The 22,512-nt window shown below is 40.5% G+C and overlaps 1 protein-coding gene across 1 annotated transcript in view; it reads left to right on the forward strand.

The window, feature by feature from the left end:
• The window catches only part of PRKCA (protein kinase C alpha), a 324,685-nt gene extending 307,435 nt beyond the window's left edge, over positions 1-17,250 (forward strand). The window contains exon 18 of the mRNA XM_073311390.1: positions 8,234-17,250. Coding sequence (XP_073167491.1) covers positions 8,234-8,398 — 165 coding nt within the window. The 3' untranslated portion in view covers positions 8,399-17,250. The remainder of the gene's footprint in view (positions 1-8,233) is intronic.
• Positions 17,251-22,512: the final 5,262 nt, after the last annotated feature.

A 22,512-nucleotide genomic window follows, 5' to 3' on the forward strand; every position in this document is an offset into this window, starting at 1 on the left:
AACCTTGAGTGACGATGGTCATCACAAAGCTTTATACGATACCATGCTATCATGTATTTCTGCACATGTTATGTGTTTTATAGAAAAACAATGTTAGAAATGCTTTGGAAAGGTTTTTTTTTTTTAATGTTATAGTAACTGTAGAGGCAAATTAGATTAAAACTCTTCTATAAATGAATGACCTGAATAGCTTGCCTTTGCTGTGAGATCTGATATTTGGGTACATTTCATGGCTGGAAGTAAATGCTGTGTGTTTCATTAGAATCAACCCTTTCCGATAATATAAAAATGCTCAATTCTTGCTCTCCAGGGTCAGAAGATATCAGACCACAAACCTGCCACTATATAGGACTGAATATTGTTGCTCATGGTCCTTGGACCAGTGTTCTGTATTTACCGGTCAGGGAGGTTGGATGGGAGATGGTACAGACTCTTCATTTATGGAAAAGAAGAGTACATTTCTCTAGCCAGTTGATGGCAGCTGTTTGAAGCTATTCAGAGGTTTGGAATGTTAGAGTAAATCTCACTAAAGATGGATCAGTGAACAGAGGGCAGGTACTACCCAAGGAGAGCATATGTTCTCAGGCGTGCTGGAACAATTTTTATAGTGGGGCTGCTGAGAGCCATTGAACCAAGGTGTAAATCCTGTATATAATGGAAACCACTTCAAGCCTGGGGTGCCGCAGCACCCTGTGCACTGCTATTTCCAGCACCTATGTGTAGTCTTCTCTTGTTGAGAGCCATATGCATACTTTAACCTCAACAGGAGGTTTGCTTGCATACCAAGAGAACTATATACTGGGCTAGTAAAAGTCAGGCTTATCATAAAAAGTGAATGTCACACACAAAGAATTGTGTAAATAAGTAAGGAAATGCACATGGTTCTATTAATGACCATTGGTGGTTCTTCAACCTGGCAGACAGCTGGGGAATTGCTCTTTTTCAGACACAAATTATGTACGTTTTTCATCATGCAGTGTTTGTATCAAAATTAAAGCTAAAAATAAACCGTATCTCCGTTAATATCTGTATTTGATCCTCCATGGAACTGAGTGTGCTGAACTCCCACTGAAGTTAAGGAAAATAATCTCAGCACCTCACAGGATCTAGGCCCACGTTTCCCATATGAAACTTTAATAAAGGGTGTAAAGTACTAAAAGCCCAAAATACAATCTAATTCAAATATGTTACATTTAATTGCAGAAATCTATATCACAGCTCCTATTTATATCATCATAGAGGATTAATCACCAGATGTGCTGTTTCTCAGCTGTTGATTATGACTTATTTTATTTATACAGGTTGCTGTTGAAACATACCAAGATAAATCTAGTATTAATGTGGCTGCCTTACTTTCTTAGAGAATCATTTTAAATCCAAATCTTGTGTCCCTTGTTGTTGGTTTACCAACATATCCTCCTATCTAATTCTATTTATGTTGATTTTCAGATTAAAACATCTTCATAAGAGCCTACCGGTATTTGTAAAGCTGGATTTAATTATGTCATTTTGCAGAAAATCTTACTAGGTGTAAGTGGCTCTTGTAACTGAAATAGGGAATCAGTTCCTTGAGGCCCAGTCCTGCAACTTTTACATGCACAAGTAGTTCTTTCTTATATGCGTAGTTCTGTAAGGGACTAACCAGAAGTAAGTGGGTTTGCAGGATGGGACATTTTTTGCTGATAATAGAGGTTCCTGTTGTTCTTTCCTATCATGTTACATTTTTACACTGGTGTAACTAAGAGGAAAATTTGGCCCTGCTTTTATATAACTATATTGAAATACTAAATTGATTTTTATAAAATGCCATAAAACTTTTTGTTTTGACAAACACGTTATAATTAATTATATAAGTAAACTAAAATTGAAGCTGCTAAAGAACAAACTAGACAGTTTTCTCTGGCTACCTGAGATTGAGGTATAATTATGCCTTTCTACGTCTCCTGGAAGTATGTTTTTAATTAATAAGGTACTTCTTGAGTCTCTTCATTTATCAAGGGAAGTCATCAGGGTAACATTTTCAAAAGCATCTAAATCCCATTTTTCAAATTGACGTATGCACTTAAGAATCTATGTATCGTTGACTTTCAGTTCGACTTAGGCCTCTAAGTACCTGAGGCACTTTTGAAAATTTCATTCAATGTCACTTACTACTGAATGTCAGTCATATCTTATATGCTCTGAACAGTAATAAAATCATAATTCATTTTAGATTTGCAGTGTGGAAATACTTGTATGACCATTTTTACACTAGACAATGAGTGAGGTTCATATAAATAGACTAAAGTCTGAGCCATTGTGTGGCTTACAGTGCATGCTATTATATTGCATATTATTGAAAATAATATGCTAGGGAATCTATTTTGCTTTTTTGTGCAGGCAATATCCGAATATTTAATACATATGTTATGCCGGCAATATCCTTATTAATTATATGTTCATAGAAGTTTTACATGTGCTTCAAGAGGAGAAACAGACTCTTTAGTTAAAAGTGATGTTTGGCCTTTGATTGTATGGTTGCCTGACTAAGTCCTGATGCATAAACTACATCTTCTGTACGTAAATTATACAAGCCAAACAGCAATCTGTTAATGAGCACATCACAGAATTAGGTAGAAAAAACTATTAAAAGAAAACTGCATCCATTTTGCTTATCCTTGCAGTCTGAAAGTTCACAGTGTTAGACATGCTCCTCATTACGAATAAAGTGTAAACTGAATTTTTAAATAATCTGTTTAATTACCAATTGGCATTTCTCAGGCTACTGTTGCTGATTGATATCTTGCTAAAAGGGATATTTTACTGGCAGCTTCCAGTGTAGGAAGTGGATCTTTTCCATCCTGCTTTAGTACTGGGCAAACATCCATAATAACAATATCAGTGTTTAAAGTTTTTTTTTTTAATATTACACATTGAGCTTTTTATGATGGATAAACCCATATTAAATCAGGATGAGTGCTTTTGTGATAGTCTCTGCCACTGATTTCCTACACTCTGTGTCACCAGTTCCAGTGCTGTATGTCATTTATCTGCAAAAGGAATGCAGCCAGAAAAAATAACATCCAAAACCTCAAGTTTTAAAAAGGATCTGACATACAGGAGAGCTGGCAAGAAGCTGAAGGTTATGACAGGTGCACGTATTCACTGGCTACTGGTACACAGTGCTTATCTGAATTCCTTCAAACCTCATTGGTCTCAAAATCAAGCTAGAACTTCTATAAGAATGCCTTTCACCCTTTGGCTACTTCGAGACAGATAAAACACGTGACACACACACACATTGCAGAGCAACTTCTTAACCAATTACACTTTACTCTTTGGTCTAGTCTACGCCACCGCTTAGGTCGATGTAAGTTACATCACTCAGTAGTGTGAAAAAAATCACCCCCCGAGTGACATAACTTACATCGACTTAATGTGGTATCTACACCGCGCTATGTCAACAGGAGATGCTCTCCCACCAACTTAGCTTCTGCCTCTCAGGGAGATGGAGTTCTGAAGTCAATGAGAGAGCACTCTCCCATCGACTTATCGAATCTTCACCAGACCCACTAAATTGACGCTGCTGCATCGATCAGCAGCACTGAATTAGCTGGCCAGTGTGGACAAACCCATAGACAAACACAAGAAAGACAGAGGTCTGTGGAAAAATAACAAAGCCCACACAAACATCCCTGCCTCATTTTCCTCACCCCTTCAGAGCCCTCTGGGTCTTAGTCAGTGTCCGTCTAGCGGGTCTAGGATTCTTCCTTTCCTCCTGGGCAGCCTTATCTTCTTGTTGTGGTCTCCTTCCCCCTTGCTGAAGAAAGTCCTTTTACAAAGCTTCAGCCCCCTCTCTCAGGTGACACCCCCAAGTGGCTTCATGTCCCTTGTCAGGTGATACATTGCTTAGTTAAATTCCACCTGGGACACTGGTTGTTCTCGGCTGCAGCCAGCTCATTGTTCTAAACGTGATTCCATTTGAATGGAAGATCGATCATGTTAATGACTCTTGCTTGCTCTCCATCGTTAGTCTGCTGCTAGGAGCACAGAGTCTCTGCTAATGACCCTGATAGCCAAGTCCAAGTTGGAAGTTAAAAGGCAACAAGGAAGCACAGACAGTTTATAATCAAAATAGCATTTACAAAACAAAATGGGGTTTATGGCTAGATACAGACATACACAAATCTGTCATACTCTGCAAAAAAAAAAAAAAAGAATAGGGAAGAAACACTGCCTTTTTTTTTCTTATTTTTTAAGTGAATTTAGTTGCTTGTGAAAGATGCCAGACTCTTGGATAGTCTCAGGGATTGATTTCCTCAGTTACCCATCGAACGAATGCCGAATGGCTAGCTCCTTCTGCCTCAAACCTGAACTGACTGAAAGAGAAAGTTCAAGCCCCACTGCCTGTTCTCTCCTTGGACTTTGTTTTGATACTGCCAGGAAAAGTGTTATAAGAGATTTTTAGGCAATCTCTTGGCAAATTTTAAACAATATGTATCAAGAGTCAAAGCAGAAATTAAAAGGAAACAAAAACGAGTCTAAAGGTAAATAGTTTTACACTTTGAAATTTACAAGCAATAGTGAATGTGATAGATTGTAATGGGATTCATCTGGATGCCAGATGCAGAATTATTGTTAAGTGACTAAACACATAGCAGAAAGGGGACCTACAATAGAGACATTTTTCCAAAATTTCCCACTGTTGCTAATCCTGTTTCAGCTCCAATAAGGTTAGCAATAATGGGAGCCTTAGTGTAGGCCACTGGGTGCCAGAGGCATTTTTAACAACAATGTTAATTAGATTTCCTCTTAGAAGGAATATCTCAGATGATGCAACATTAAAAACGTTTTTGGCCTATCTAATCAAGGACTCCCAATGTTACTACCACCAGGGTGCCTGAATCAACATAAGCAACTGCTACAGACAGGGCTTAAGAAATCTGACGCAAGCTATATGATGAAATATTGTAGTTGCTGTTCATGAATGAGGGTAGGAAAAGATTATTTGGAGACATTTTTTAGACTTCATGTGAAACAAAAAGACAAAAAAGCCAGTTAATGTTTCCCTTTTGTTTTAAGTTCAAGTAATTTTTATACAGGGACAGAGGAGATAAGATATTTTGCATTTCAGTAGATTAAATACAAACTTAACTTCATGTCAGCTAGTGGCAATTTGTTTAGGAACACGCATGGAATATAATTAATTGTGTGAGCCTCCCCAAACCATCTCTGATTACAGTGTATAGCTTAGGAAGGGTATGTACCAGCACAGCCCAATAATAAAATATTTGCAGGTTCTAGATTAAATTCTTTTGCAGCTTGAAGGAGATGTCACCTTCCTGCGTGTGTTTAGAATATCCTAATTCTAGCCTATGCAACAGGGAACTGTGACTGAAACAAGAATTTTTCATCAAGATCTAGAACAGTCTTACTCTTCAGAGTTATGCCAGTTACAGCAATTTTGTGGTAATAAGATTCATAAAGCGGGTGGTTAGACTATCAGTGATAATATTGTTTAAATGGTTCATCTTTGCGTCATCTTCTTCATGGATAAGCTTCCATTGACTGAAAGAACTTACTGGGCATGATGTTTTCTTTTGGAGGCATGAGATGCATTTGTCAAAGATGTTTTTAAAAAAAAAAAAAGCTCCCCTGTTAAGTAAGCCCCTTTACTGCTGCTTTGAATTGACTGCCATGACTCTAGATGGATTTGATGGTAGTTAATTGTGGAACATGCTTGCTTTCTCACAACTCTGAAGATGGAGAGTTTTACCCTTCACCAAAATTCAGTTCTGTCCATTCTTGTTCTTCAGCACTTCTGTACCAAAATGCACTGGCTTCAGTGGGCATCGAGGTATTCGGTGAGCACATATTCAGAGCGCTGGGTGAAATGATAAGCAAACTAACATAACTCTTTAACCGGTTGGAGTGTTTTTCTGTTTGTGTTGGTAATAAACTGAACAAATAGCCTAGTGAACACTATAGTCAGTGTCCTGCGCATGCAGTTTTTATTTAAAACATAAGGCATCTTGTGCCCAAGACAGAAAAATTCTTTGCAGCTTTACTTACACTTTATTACTATTATTATTTCTGCTAGTTCTCTACAAGATAATTGGGAACACGGTATAAGTGAACTGTGTCCAAAGTAGCATATGAACCATGCATCTCATCACTTGAGTTCCCTCTACTCCTCTTCAACCCTACCCCAGTTCGCATTAGTGTTAGATAATGCAGACAAGATTCATATGAACCATCTGTTCCCAGGTAGGAAGGTGGTGCATAGTGGTATACCATCCTTGAAGGCTGAATGCAAACATGCCCATTAAATGTAATGTAAAGTAGTGCAGACGCCCTACAGAAGTTAGCAGAGAGGAAAGGGGCAGGTATAATGGGAAGACATTTTCACAGGACTGGTAGTCCTGGCACACACCGCCCAGTATAGCACTGTACCACTAACATCATTGCGGTAACCTGATTTGCCCTTAAGTTCCTTTAGGCTTCTCCAGAGGATACAAAGTCCAGTATTCCCTGAGTGTGCACTCAGTTTCTTCCAGCCAAGCTAATTTTGTTGTGCTCCTTCCATTCCTCCATCCCCTTTTACTTGCAAGTAATGCTGCTTTGCTTTGAGCGTTTTCTGCCCTCCTCAATACTGCCCTCAACTTTGCCATGAAAACAGCTCTTCGTGTTTGTTCTGACTGAATCGCTTTCTGCGTGGAGCTGATATACACAACTATACCTCTTAGCTGGCCTTTATGAGACAAGAGGTTTCCCTGTCTCTGAAATAGAGCCAGTTGTGTCCAGCCACCTCCTCTGCAGGCCTTTATAACTCCTTCCTTTGGCAGACACAACTTGCCTCTCCAGGCTCTCCATCTTTCTGTTGTCTAAAAAATTTCACGTAGTCTCGATGTGTGGTTTGAAATAAATGTCTTGCAGAGCTGATTTCATGATTGGAAGCTGCTTTAGAATTCAGTATCATTTCAATAACCTTGCAGGGTCCTAGATCCCAGGCTCCAGCTCGAGCTGGAACGTCTACACTGCAGTTAAACAGCCTCTTAGTTTGAGCCCCACGAGCCCAAGTCAGCTGACAAAGGCCAGTCACAGTGTAACTGCAGCGTAGACATACTCTTCAAGACCCAGGAAATAGTATGCTAAACGTGTACCTACTAAACAAACAGGATAGAATTCCACCAGTCTTAATTTACAAAGGGGTCTGCTCATGTTCAACGCAAGCTAGTCTCTCAATACTCCAAATGGGAGTTATAATGCATTTGGGTTAGTTTTTCTTTGAGGCAAGACCAAGTATTAAGAAAGTGCATTGTTGTGAACAATGACATACTCATGTGAGGTCCAGCTGAAAAAGAGCTCGGAGTCAAAATTCATAGTCAGGTGCATGCTGTAGAATCAGGCTTGGCAGAATTCAATTTTTATTTTTTCACCATTTCGACAGATATCAATGTTTATTTTAAAGTGTTTTTCCTATTTTTACATATTTAAATGTTCCCAGTTGTGGGAAATTATGGGGCTTCAGACCATCGGGGATACAGACAATAATTATTTAATGACAGCAGACACCAAGATATAAAAAGTGAAAGCTTTATAACCGTTGAAACTCAAATTGTCAACATCACAGGTCAAAATATACAAAGTAAATATCCTTAAATTAAACTCTCATGAGTTGGCAAGCAGCATTTTTCTTACTTTGCCTAGCTTTAAATGTCAGTTATTATTGATGGAAGTATTTTTTCATCAGTTTGTGTGTGTGGTGAAATTGACATTCACTGATAAAAATCCAATCCTTCCAAGCCTGTGTATAATGCTGTCGGTAATTGACAGATTCATGCTTCCAGCTTTATATATATATGAGTAATTTTACTCACATGATAACTCTGTTGAACAAAGCCATTGCCCATCTACCGGAGTACCTGTAGGGGAGGTTTGCCCCACCTTTTCCATGCATATTTTCCATGCCATATTCCTGAGCCACACAGTACTTCTGGAAAGAACTCTGTTACATCACAATCCTGTTACTTACTCCATGTGTTACACATTTTTCATTTTCTCTTCACCTTGCATCTTGCCATATGTTTTAACATCAGGGAAGAAAATTGTGTCCTAGCTACCTGTAAAGGTAAAATGTGAGAGAAGTCCACAATATCTATCCTGAATGATTTGCCAAGAGACAGCGCTGCCAGTAGGTGTCGTTGATGGGTTTTCATCTAATTATATTATTTTTTTCCTTTTTCTCTTTTAGTGTGGCAAAGGTGCTGAAAACTTCGACAAATTCTTTACTCGAGGACAACCAGTGTTAACACCGCCTGATCAGCTGGTCATTTCTAACATAGACCAAACAGATTTTGAAGGGTTCTCCTATGTCAACCCACAGTTTGTACACCCAAGCTTACTAAGTGTAGTATGAAGCTGATAGACATGAACAAACCACACAGTGGAAAATGGACCTTTGCCCTAGAATTTGTAGGCCTTTGCCTTGTTGGTTTCAGTTGGGCCTGGAAATTGTAGAGTAAAAAGTTCAGGAGGAGGGGGAGGGAAAAGGACACTCATTCAGGATTTGGCTTTGCAACAAAGAGAAGTTGTCTTAGTAGGAGCTCATGTAATAGACAGTGCCCATTTATTCACACTACTGGCTGTAGGGTTACTCTTATGAAGTCAGCCATTTTTGGTCTATTTTAATATATTTGCATAGTTTCTATTGACCTTTTCCAGTTCCCCTCCAGCACTGGAAAAGCATATTAGAAAGAATGAAACAGCATCAAGTAGACTGGAAAAAAAAGCAACCCCCCCTTAAAATGGAAAGTCTTCAGCCCTTAAATGTGGATAGCATGGAATGTGAGCCCTCGGCCCTGAGGGACTACTCTTCCTTTTGGTCTTCCTGAAGAAACAGCACAAGTGACTGGAAGGGAGGGGCAGCTGGGGGGCGGGGAGGAGCACTGTGTAAGATTGCTCAAAGCAAGATGTGTCAAAACTACTGCTTTTAGGTACCAGGTTGGTTTTTTTAAGGAAATAAAGTCGGACTCTTGGGCTCTGAGACTCACTTGCAGACACAAATTTAAACAGATTTTCAGTAGCAGCCAGATATTTAGGACTGATGGTAACTAGCGCGCAGGACAAATATTAGCTCAAGGATAAAATTGCATAATTAATAGTAATAAAAATAATAATACTTGTGTTAACTTTAATCTCCATGAGATTATTCTGTGATCCAGGGTGCCATTGTTAGTTATATTAATTTAATTTACACCACTACTCAAGTTCATTGTTAGCCAGTTCTATTAATACCAATATTTTGCTATAAAACTTTTGTTAACCAGAGTGTGAAACAGAACTGTAACCCCTTACAACCCACTCACGCTTATTCATTTAGTAGGCTGCAGAACAGGGTAGTAGAGGAGAGCACTGTGTGCAGTTAGTTAATGACAGTGCGGAGTTCAGAGTCACTTCCTGCTTTCCCCAGGGTAACTTAGAAAAATATGAGGGTTTTTTGGTCTAAATTCCACTTTAAATATTGGTTAAAAACCTGTGGAGCTGTAGAACTGAAATAAAAAGCAGTTAAAAATTGTTTTATTGGTAGAAGGGAATTTAATACATTTTGCAGATGCTTCATGCAATGAATTTTGCATGTTTAATAATAACCCTTAATAAGCAAATCTCTATTATTGACATAATCGTATCAAGTATAGAGTATTAAAAAAATTATAAGACAAAATTGTGCTATGTTTGTGAAGGTTCTTGTTCTAAATGAGCATTATTATTTAGATTTAGCTTAATGTTTTCTTGCTAATTTTTTTCTGTTTTTGTTTTGTTTTTTTTAGTTTATGGATATGGTCAATGGAATAGGATATGCTATTTTTCTTTTAAATGTAGATCTATTTTTAAACAATAATGGCTACTTGCAGGTTTTATACAAGATTCAATGATGCTTCTCTTTCACATCTATTACTTGCAAAAAAGAAAATAGATTTTCTTTATTTGCAGTGATGAACACTGTAATTAATGCAGTCTTCTCTTGTAGCAATCACCTGGTTAAAATGATTATTTCCTTTTAGATCTTACTAGAAGATATTGATTCAAAGATCAGTAAATACTTTTGTGCATATTTTGGTTCCATGATGGCATGTAAATTGGTATAGTCATTTCCTTTTCCTTTTGCCTTGCTAATGTTAGCGATCTTAGACATATTTTGCCTTCCGGATGTGCATGTCAGTGCCAGAAGCATGTTGTCTCTTTTGCTGCATGCAGAGTGATCTACCGTTTTTTTCCCCAGCATGTAAACTTACTCTCACGCAAAGTAAAATATTTCCCATAAAATACTTATGAACGAATCAGAATCTGTAACGAAGGGTGCAATTTCCTTAACATCAGTTTTCTATTACAATAGATCATCTAAACTGTGCCAAAATACTGTGGAAGGGCACAATCCTGTAAACTGTTACTCATATGACTATTCCTTACCTCCTTGAGCAATCTCACAGATTGCAGTGGAGTTATGTCTGGGTGAAATTCAGCCATGTGCAGACGGCCGGTATAAAGCTTATGTATCTCTTCTAGTCTCAAAAGTTGAGGGTGTCAGTGGTGCATAGTCCTCATGACTTGTGCTGATCTTTTGCACAGGAATGGATTTCACCCACAGATACTCCTATTGCAATCTCTGGGACCACTCTCATAAGAAAAGGTCTACTCATGTGAGTATGAGTTTTTGGGATCAAGCTCAAAGTGAATGAGTAATCCTGGGCTACTGGTAAAATGGAACATTTCTGAGATCTTAGAGAAGCACACTGCAAATGAGGAGCACTATAAACAAACCAGAGCTCAAGCTATTGCTGAACTACAGAAACTTTCAAACAAATTTCAAAACAAAATTTAAAATTATTTTAGGAATAATAATTTAAAACAAAATCTGTGTCAAAATATTAAGTTATCTGCCAAATTGTCTTGTTTGTGTATCATATATATCTTTAAAAACATGGGTATGCAACATAAAGTATGTGGACATCTGTATAATTTCATGACCTTCTACATTATTCTAATCTACTAGCATTGAACTCCTGACACAGGGGAGGGACAGCAAGGCATCAAGCCACATTTGATGATGGGTTCAGTAGATTACTTCAGAGGCTCAGATTTAGAATAAGGGGCTGTTAACATCACAGCCACCGATATTGACAGGAGCTGTCATTAAATGTACTCTAGGGGTACATCTGCCCTGCAATAAAAAACCTCCGGCACCTAGTCTCAGAGCCTGGTCAACTGAATTGGGCTCATGGTGTGCAGGGCTACAAATTCCAGTGCAGGTGTTCAGGGTCGGGCTTGTGCCTGGTCTCTGAGACCCTCCACCCTTGCGAGGCTTCGGAGCCACGGCTGCAGCCCAAGACCAAAGATCTATACTGCAATTTTTAACCCCACAGCCCGAGTCCTACAAGCCTAAGTCAGCTGACTCGGGCCAGTCATGGCTGAGCCAGTAGTCTTTTATTGCAGTGTTGGTGTACCCTTGGAGTATGATGTTGGGCGTTAGATAACGGAGAGACTTTGAAAAGGAAAAATAGAAAAGGATAGCAGAGCACAGGAGATTTAGAGATGAGAGAAGCCGCTGGGGAGAAATGGAACAGAGCCAAGCTGGACAGGAGATTGGTAGACAAGATATGGAACTTCTGTTTTCCTTATGTGATATCAGTGGTGAAGTGGAGCTATGGAATTCATAAGTTGTAGACCCACATTTTAAATGTTAAACAGTACTGTGCCTACTGGGGCATAGCATTAAAGGGCTGGTCCAGCATCCAAACCTCAAAAAGAGTTGCTTTTGTTCATTTCCTCAAGATTTTTCATTTTTATTTTCTTAAGCATTTGCACATGCTCTGCAGTTGGTAAGGTTAAAAACAGGAAGTCATCTCTGATCATGTTACCTCAAAGTTCCTGTGTTTGGGACCTCTCCTGTCGTCTTGTGTAAGTTTTTGTCATGCTAAAAAGGGGACTGTGAACTCGCCCATCCTGCAAGAATAAGGCAATGTTGTGCAGAACTGTCTAAAAGTGACTGTCTAGACAAGTTATCGTTAATTTACTATACCTTACTCATGAGGTTTCATATGAGCCCTGATGTTAGGACCAGCCCTTTACACACAATTTAAAAGGCACATCCAGTGATTTCCTCATGATTTGGAAATGCATTATAGAAAGTAAAACCCTAAGTGTACAGCAAAAGTGTTCCTAATGCCATTTTAATACAGCTGTTGTTTATTTATCAGATATCTATATACAGGTGTGGCTGTCCAGAGAACTTTGGTTAACATGAGTAGTCAACATTAAAATGACCTCATTTAAGTTAGAACCTTTCCCGTTGAGACGACAAAACCCCCTGATATCATGAGTTTGTAAAACTAGAACTAACATTTTGTTGCATTAATATTTAGGTCAAAGTTTTAAGAGCCTGATTTTATAAGTCCCTGAATGGACTCTGCTCCTGTTGACTTCTGAAGGAGTTGAGTGCCCAGGACCCCCATGATTAGGTAATATTGACACTATGCTGCAGCAGTTGTAGGTGCCTGTTGGAGATTAATTGGGCTGAGGGCCGATAAATGTAGAGATGTCCCAAAGAGGTTGTTAAAATCTCAATTCATAGGGAATTTTAACTATTGAGAAAAAGTTTTGGCTTCAGGCTGCTAATCTGAAACTGCTTGCGATTGACCATGTTGCATTTTTCCCCTTAAAAAAAAAAAAACCCCTAATCAACTGCATATTTTTAAAACGAGTGTGTTTTTAAAAAAGAAATTACAAGTAACATATCTCTACATAATGTGTTAGAAACACTCTCTGTAGATGCAAAACTCTGTCCATTTCCCAGATTGAGGCAAAAAGACAGCTGCATTAGTGAGTAAGCCGTGAAATAAATGGAGTCTGTGTGTTCCTGTCTATAGGTGAAATCCACCCCTATGCAGAGAGCTAGCACAAGCCTTGGAACCACTTAAATCACACGTAAGCCCTCAAGGAATGAATTGGTTCCTATGCCTCCTACTGGCCCTCTTCATGGGGTGGATTTTACTCTGTGGGCAAAATGCTTCAAGTCTTTATTTACGTCCTATTGATTTCAGTGAGATTACTTGGGTGAGGTAAGGACCGCTACGTGAATACAGACTTGAAAGACAGAGCCAGTTGATCTGCACTCCATTCCTATTGCTATCAACAGGAATTGCACATGCATAAAGAGAGAATACACTCCTAACATTGAAAATTCCAACGTAACCCAGGTTAGAAATGCGGGGGAGGAGGAACGGACATTTAGCCTTTAGACCTTTCATACGCTGCAGAAATAAAATGTGATTTTTCTTTTAGAACCTAAATACAATTACACTGTCAAAACCATCCATTAGTGAATAAAGCAGGGGTGGGCAAACTTTTTGGCCCGAGGTCCACATCTGGGTGGGGAAATTGCTTGCAGGGCAGGGGGTTGGGGTGCGGTGTGTAGGAAGGGGCTCAGGGCAAGTGGTTGGGGCAGAGGAGGGGTGCAGGATGTATGAAGGGGCTCACGGAAGGGGGTTAGGGTACAGGAGGTGCAGGAAGGCTGTGGGATGCAGCAGGGGGCTCAGGGCAGGGAGTTGGAGTGCAGAAAGGGCGCAGGGTGCAGGTGGGGGCTCAGGGCAGGGAGATGGGGTGCAGGATGCAGGAGGGGTTCAGGCTCCAGCCCGGTGCCGCTTACCTAGAGAGGCTCTGGGGTGGCAGCGGGGCCAGGGCAGGCTCCCTGCCTGCCAGCCCCGGCCCCGCACCGCACCACTCTGGGAAGCAGCCGGCATCAAGTCCCTGCACGGCCCTGGGGGGGGTGGGGGGAGGACACAGGGCTCCGCATGTTTCCCTTGCCTGTGGGTACCTCCCCAGAAGCTCCCATTGGCCGTGGTAACCCGTTCCTGGCCAATGGGAGCTTTGCGGAGAGGTACCCACAGGCAAAAGCAGGGTGCGGAGCTCTCTGCCGCCCCACCCCTACCCCCAGGGTCTGTAGGGACGTGGTGTGGCCGCTTCCCGGAGCAGCGGTGGCAATCCTGCGGGCCGGATCCAGCCCATGGGCCATAATTTGCCTGGCCCTGGAATAAAATAACCTACAGCATGTGTACACTCTGATCCTTTAAAATCCTTCCTGTCCTGCAGGGTCAATTCCATGGGAAAACAACTGAGCTCCTGTAAAACAAACAAGGGGAAAAGCCTCTCTCCTTGTAGGAAAGGTGGAATGTTAAAGGTCCAGAGTTGCAATTCCTGATGACACTTATGGGTATTGGTATTCTACTGTTGAGAATAGCCCACTTCCACTTTAATTGAATTGTCTCGATAGCACTGACCCCGCACTTGGTAAGGCAACTCCCATCTTTTCATGTACTGTGTATATATACCTACTTACTGTATTTTCCACTCCATGCATCTGATAAAGTGGGTTTTAGCCCAGGAAAGCTTATGCCCAAATAAATTTGTTAGTCTCTTAAGTACTCCTCGTTCTTTTTACTTATGGGTATGTTTCCCTTCGGTGCATGCACATGACTCCAGTTAAACTGAGCGGGAGTTACATGCAATCATCAAAGGGAGAAGATACTCCATACTAAGCAAAGCACAACATTGGAAACACCAGTGATAAATCTTTGATATCATTAGAAAGGGTATTTGGAGTATTTGGTTTGCAATAGCTGTGCTAACCTGCCAAGGAATTTCTGGAAATGTAATATGATTTTGTTTGTTTTAGTCATTGCCATAAATTATTGTATATGGTTTTTGTTTCTTTACAAACATCCGTGTCAAATACAGGAATTCAGTTAGATCTGTGCTGTTAGGGAGACATTTAGCTATATTAAAAACTAAAAGACAGTATATAAAAGCCAAACCACTTTTTCCTTCAATTCCCTAAACTTAGAAACTATTTCAAATGTTTAAATGAAGTGTTATACAAAAATTGACACAGTAACCATGTCTGATTTCATATCAATGAATAGCGGTGCCAGTAATGATTGGTAATTAAATAGCCTTATAATGGATTATAGTCATGCACTAAAGCCCTCCTGTTCATAAGAAAATCGAGAGGAGGGGGTGCTCTCGTGTTCTGAGCACAGGTGTGGGATACATGAACATGTATTCTGATCCCAGGTCGATCACTGACTCCCTCTGTGGCCTTGGGCAAGTTACTTAACCTCTCTGCCTCAGTTTCCCCATCTGTAAAATGGGGATAATAATACTTACCTCCTTCACCAGGTATTGTGAGGACTACTTAGTTAATGTTTCTAATGACTTTTAACATGAAAAGTGTTATGTAATTGGAAGTATTATTATAATTTTTTAATAATAAATAAATCAGTTTATTCAATTCACATGGTGTTGCTGGATATACCATGCTATTTATACTTTTATATAACTTTAGTAATTCTACTAAAACCATTTAAAAGAAATAACATATCTGTTTCTTGTAGGATCTGGAGCTTAGCTCTTGTTAACTGAACTCGTATCACAATGTGAAGTGTTGCTTGCCAGTCATGTAGAAGTCCGTTGCACTACCCATTTTCCAACTACTGAGACTTTTTTGTGCAATTTAAAAAATTTTAGCAGAATTGATTGTAGAGCAAAATTCCATATGGCTAAAAAAAAATTGACAACCCAACTGGTTTCTAGTCACGCTCAGTTATCTCTTTTAACAGGGGGAAGTGATCTTTTGTTTGCTGTTTTCCCATCAGTGAGGATTTTGCTCAGCTGGTAATTTAACTTGCATCTGTGAGGTGCTGGGCTCCTGCTTCATCCAGCTCCATGCTTAGCTACAGCGTCACAGATAGTTCAACTTGCAGGGGAAACAGCCCCAGACACTATATTTTTCTTCTATCTGTGATGACTGGCTAAAAATTCTGTAATGTTTATAAATCATTTTAAGGATAGAAATGCAAAAGCAATAGCAACAACATTGATCATGTTGCAGGCCTTAGCCTGCTTCCATTGAAGCCATAGAGCTGGATTTCACTCTGGTTTATGACTGGTGTAACTTCATTCACTCATTTTTAACGTCCCCTGAAGTCCAGTGATGCAAGGGCACAATCCCGCTGCAAGTAAACTCAGGACGTTTTTCTATTGACTTCGATGGGAGTCAGAATAGGTGGTAGGTGAGATCCAAATCTGTTGCCCTTTTATGTCAATGGGCGCAGACTGGGCCATATATTAATTTTTGATTAGAAGGACCTGTCGTGAAATCTTCAGCTAATAGCAAGTTATTTTTTATAATTTATAAATAGGTGAAAGAAACAGACTTTGAGAACAATAATCTTTGTTTTTTAATCTTTATGAGCCCCCATTATTTTTTTTTTAAGAAAAAAAGAATAATTTGAATTGATAAAGTAACAAACTGTTGGGTTTTTTTCCCAGTTGAACAATTGTGCAGAATCAGCATTATTTGCACCCTTGCCTGTAGGGCTCAGTCTTGCTGGTCACTCTGGCTCTGATCCAGCCAAGCGCTTCGTGGTACTTTACTTTAAGCACATGAGCAATCCCACTGGAGTTAGTAGAACTACTCACAGGCTTGTAGCTCAGAATGCGCTTCAGTACTGTACTGGATCCAGGGTCATCGTGCTCCACACCTTGCAGAACCGAGCCGTTAGCCCCGTTCAGTAAAGCATGTAATCATATGCTTAAGTCCATCTGTGCTTAACTTCCAGCAGCACATGCTTAAGACCTATTGAAGTCAGTGGGACTTAAACGCATGCTTGAGTGTTTTGCTGAATTGGAGCCTTAGTGAGCATTCTTGCTGTAGTAAGGCGAAGATTTAACACTGTCAATTTATTTCCCCAGAAAGAGTTTCAAATGTATTCTCTTCTTTGAGTTACGAGAATGAATGTAAAAGCTTAAAAATGCAGCTCACAATACTTGTACTTTTAGCAAGATAATGTCTGTCTTTTATAGAATACGCCTGAAACATTTGAAATCATTGCATTTGTTGTGTTAACATTCTTTTATTTTTTTATCAAGGAATAATATCACCTTGAAATCATTAACAGTGAAGGATATCATTTTAAGACACAAACTTTGTTTTTATAAAGAGGAGAACATTATTTTCTTATTATTTAATTGCAAGATACTATAGGAAAATGTGGAGAGGTGATTCATTTCTTAAAAAATATTGGAAGAATAGCTGGCAAGATTGATGTATAAATTACTGCATTGTTTTTTCTTAGTTCTTTAACCTTTAATCTTTGTTTGCATGATATGCTTTTGTTAAATATTAATTGTAGTTTGAAAGCAAGCGTGTCTGAATAAAGATGCTTGATCATTGCTTTGTGTTCTTTTGTCTGGCTTACATCCTTTGGGGAACTCCAGTGACTGAATTCTTTACTGTAAAGTTAGAGGTGGACCTTAGCTCAGGTCCAGCACGTCCCCAAACTTTGCACTGCTTAGATCCAGGGATTTGGCTTAGCCAAGCTATGAAGTTCAGAGCTGGATCTGAATTTCCCACTATTACCAAAGGATCATTTGGTTGTAAATATCCAACAATTTGTGATATTTACTTACAGATTACATCCCAGTACTCGAATGACTGGACATGTCCACCATATATGTATAAAATCTCCACTTTCACCACAATTTCTTCATCATTTATCTGCATTCAATACAAGTACACATGCTCTCAGCCTGACTGGTGTGAGGTACCATGAAACAGTACCTTAAAGAAATTTAATTGTGCTACAGTCTGAGGTTGCTGGTCCTCTTTTTTCAGATCAGCCCATTCCTCTGGGGTGATTTGTCCCTTCTCCAGCATGCCATATCTGGACGCTTTTTTTGTTGTTGTTGTTGAAAGACATCTGCAAAGATTTATATAAATTAGTTATTTATTTTTGTTTCCTAATTGACCAGACCCTATTGCTTCAAAGTTAGCTTTCTGTATAAAACAGTTATTCTAGAAAGTTGAGAAATATAATGCCTAACTTGAAATAGTGGTATCATGGGAGAATGGGCCAATTAAAGTTAGTTTTGGTCTCTAAATAAGTTAGAAAAGTTTCTTTATTGAAAAGCTGGTCAACTATATGTATTCCATCTCTCCCCCAATCTTTAAAACTCTGGTCCTTGATTTGCATTAAGAGCTGAATTCTTTGCAATGGGTGCCATTGGCAAGGGACAAGAATTTAGTTCTATCCCAAACCCATAGGATAGCCTATGCTAAAGGGATGTGTTGTATACACTTCTAGAGCATGTGCTTTTTTTAATGTTGTTTTTCTAAAATTCCTCATGTAACGTTATTCCATCTCTGGTGCACATGATGGTGCTGATATCATTGATAGCTTGCTGTCAGTGACATCATAGAATGAGATGCTGTTAAACTGTGACGCAGCAAAGCAAGAGGAATTCTTCCTCTTTCATCCATATGGTCAGTTTCTTGTTCACTTTCATTTGCAGCTAGGATAAGACAGGATACTTTTTTGATCTGTAAGGAGCTGATCTGACTGTGACCCTGAGATTCTTTGCTTTGGAATAAAAACAAACAAAAAGTGTGGCTCATTTTGAGTTTGAATGCCCATGAATGCGCGCTATGCTTAATTTTAAAGTGAATTCTGCTGTGATGTATAATGATGCCCTACCAAACCTGTCTGCTCTCCTCTCTGGAGCTCTGAGTGTAATTTTGAACCCCATTGTGCTTTCTGTGGTGGCAGAGTAGGTGCATTTCAAACACTTTCCATTTAATTTTCAGCCAGCGCATTAACAGGCATCGCAGTTCTTTTTGCTTTCAATTCTCAGTAATGAAGTCTGTAATCCATTTTCACTCTCATCCTCAGCCTGCCTGTGATGTGAATTTGTTTTACCACATCCATGATGGAGGACACAGTTTTTCTCCTTCCAGCGTAATCTTTCTATTCTGCCTCCCGTAACCCTTGCCTGTCTGTGCACGCCTACTAGTCAAGGCTTAATCTTCCACGTCTTGGCCAGCATAGTTTTATCCTCAAATACCAAAAAGCAATTTTGATCACATTATACTGAATGGCGTCTCCAGAGACCAGATCTTGCCTGCACCATTCTGAGATATTTGTTGAACCTCACACTCAGTTCCTTAGTTGGGTGGTTATTACATAGCAATAGGTCTGGCTGACTCTGTTCTCTTTCCCACCCACATAATCTGAGGCTCTTGTACTCTCTTCAGCCTTGATATCAGCATGTGCAACTTCTACTGAAGGCAGTATTTTAATTGAAAAATACCCATCTGCTCCCTTTCCATGAAACCTTCTGTACAGTAAAATAGTGAATTAGGGAAGCTGATTTGTCAGTTCTCAGCTAGTATAAATAGGAGGTCAGTGGTGGTGTGACGGGGTCCACTTACAACAGTGGCACCTCCTGCTAGTTGTCATGGGGATTAGTGCACCCTCTCCACCTGCAAACCAACCTCAGTCCAAGTACCACAGCATCCTCTTCAGCACTCGGCCCTCTGATCATGTCACCATCTGTGTTTCCCCCTTTCAGAGTTCGGTATCACTGTCCACCAGTCAAACCCGCCTGCTACTCTGGGTCCCAACCCAGGGACCCTGTAGATAGCAACTCCCTGCTGAGTTGTCTTAACTTTCTTCAGTGCTGCTTCAATTTCCTGGGCCACTTCCCAGCGCCCCAGCACCTTCTTTGCCCTATTCTCAGGACATTCAGCCAGCAACTCCCAGCAGCCAGCCAGGAGCTCCTATGTACTTGCCCAGTCCCTGCCAGCAACTGCTCTGTCCAAGGTGCTACCCTTGCTGTAGCCTGCTAGGAACACCGTCCTCACTCCTTGGGCTCCCCGCAGCAACTGACACTGCTCTGCCCTGCAGTTCCTTACTAGCCTGCTGGGCCCTAATTGGCTGCTTCGTGCAGCCTCCCTCCAATTGGCTGCTTGGAGGACTCGCCTCCACTGCTGCTTTCTGGGATAGGGTGTGGCACGTCCCCTGAGGCCTCCGGATGTGGCTCCTTTTCTGCTGTGATGGGATCAGAAGGGGAGAAACCATCAAAAGATCAAAGGCAGGGTCTATACATTCACCATCAACTTCACTGTTTAGATTAGAACCTCGAGCTGCTTCATTCAGCAGCTGTGACAGCAATGTGATTTGAGGATGCTTGGCCCCATCCAAGATCAGGTATCTAATATCTCTTTGCTTCAGCTTCCCCATCTGGAGACTCACACTTACTATTTCACTGGGCATGTTGCAGGGCTTAATTTCTTAATGTTCGTGAAGTCTGTGGAGATCCTTGCATGGAAGGTGCTGTATAATTCAGTATAGGTAATGCAGTCAGCAGTCTCCTAGCCTTGCAACGGCTGGGGTATGCCTCTCAGGCTATGTCTACATTACCAGCTAGGGGTGTGATTCCTCTGCTCTTGGGCACATGCTCACATTAGCTTGATGAGAGCTAGCGTGTCTATAAATAGCAGTGTAGCAGCAGAAGCATGGCTGAGCCAAGCCAAGTAGTTACCCACCTGAGACCAGCTCTATAAGAGCTAGCCTGGGTACGTATACGCCAGCAGGGGAATCACAGCCCTAGCTCATGGCATAGAAACAGCCTCAGAACTATCGCTCAGAATGCAAATGCAATATTGACCTCGTACCTCGTAACAGGTCTTTGCAGCCTGAGTACCAAACAGATTAAGAACGGAAATGTTTGCAGCTCATCTCTACTCCACTTTTCGGCCGAATGTAGGAGATGAAATGCCCAGATATCATGCAAGCACATGTCACACTCTTCAGGTATTGGCAGCGTTCGCAGGGTCACTAGATTTTCAGGTCAGATAGAGCTCATTAGAAGCCAGTCTCTGAATGCCCTGTGGATTAGGTTCTTCTCTCAGGAAAGGTTAGCATGTCAAAATGAGAGGCATGTGTGGGCTCAGAGTTATTTTGGACTTCAGCTATTTAGGAGATACATGCACTACCCATGTAGATGAGGTATTGCAGCCTTATGTAATTGAGCTCTACAATGAGGATATTTTTCCCTGGTCTAAGTTGGTGGTGGGGAGGAATGCCAGATACGTTTTCAAAGCTGTTCAAAGGACGAGCATAAAAATCCCATAGGCATAAGTAGGCTGTATAGACACAAATGCTTCCAGGAGCTGACTGAGAAAATGTTCCAGAGCACCCAGAATGATCTTTCAGTTTTCTGAGCTTCATAGGATATTGGATCTATAAAATACTTGTACTGCCTGCAAAGCTATAAAAGAGCAAAGCATACCTCCACTTGGGACTCACTTAAAATGCAGTGGCAGGAGGCCATAGACTGATAAGAATGTATCCTAGTGCTCCAAGACTTGGTTCAAGGGAATACTACATTTCCACATTCAAATGAGTCACATCTCCTTTGGGGAACATTAATGATGCCTTAGAAGCCTTGATAAACAACTTGGATAGCTGGGTCACGTTTCTCTTCACAGCTGATTTGTATGCACCATTCCAGGTGGCCATATAGAAAGTAACATTGGTTAGATTTACTGGCTGAATAGTCAGTTATGAAAAACGATCAGTGATAATTACATTCCCTCTTTTGCCCGAGTTGTCTTTCAGAATGGCGTGCACTTGCCTGAAACCATCTGCACTGCATGAGAAGGAATACAGAGCTTATCACAGACCATGTACGAGGTTGATCCTTGCTACCCACCACTGTTTAAATTACTGTAAAGTGCAGCTCTTTGACAGGAGGCTCAGCAGAACTCTGGCTCCTTGAATTTGGAGACTGCACTCCAGCTGGTAGCAGCAGATGAGAGCACATCTAGAAACGCATTATGGTGAGAATCAGAAAACTATCTTTGGCATCCATAATTAATTTCTGAGGAGCTCTTCTCTCCCCACCCCCGCACCCCAATAATCTCGAGAAAATGTCCATAGTATCCCCCCCACCCCACCTTACAGCTGAGAGGGCTTGGGTGCCACCATTTCATCACTCCTAAATCATACAGGAAGGTCACCCCAGAGCACCATGATGCATTTCAATCTCCCTCTGACCCATGAAGCCAAAATGGAGCCCAGGGATTAAACCTATTTCCCCAGTATGGTAGTACAGTTAAACTGAAATTTCTCCCCTATGTTGACAGCCAGCAAAAGAGCCAGGCACCACTTAAGCCCTCAAAATAGTGGACTCAAGATACTTAGGACTTATGCTGACCCCCTGCACAGGGGTGAATTTGACCTGCGGGGAATACTAACCACTAAGTCAGTCTAAGGGTTAGGCTGATAACCTCTATGGCTTTTGAAACAAAATGTAAGGAATAGAAACTTCCAAATGAGGGGCTGAAATTACCTGATTGTCTGTCTCCTTTGGTACATAAGTTCCTCTACGTTGTGAACAATGCCAAGCGTGCTCAATAAGTAACTAAGCAATACATAACAAAGCAATTAGACTTGCTTTCTTCCAATGTCAGCTGACAATATTCCCTCTTCCACCCCACCCACACACAGTTTTTTAAACAAGTATACAACATTTTCACACACCATCCACACCACATAAGCAAAAATAAGCTTTAACAAGCACCCAGTTGAATGTATAAAATAGTCACTGGAGAAGATTGCCCAGGAGTAATGATAG

The sequence above is a fragment of the Lepidochelys kempii genome, chromosome 14, assembly GCF_965140265.1.
Source record: "Lepidochelys kempii isolate rLepKem1 chromosome 14, rLepKem1.hap2, whole genome shotgun sequence".
Taxonomy (NCBI): Eukaryota; Metazoa; Chordata; order Testudines; family Cheloniidae; genus Lepidochelys; species Lepidochelys kempii.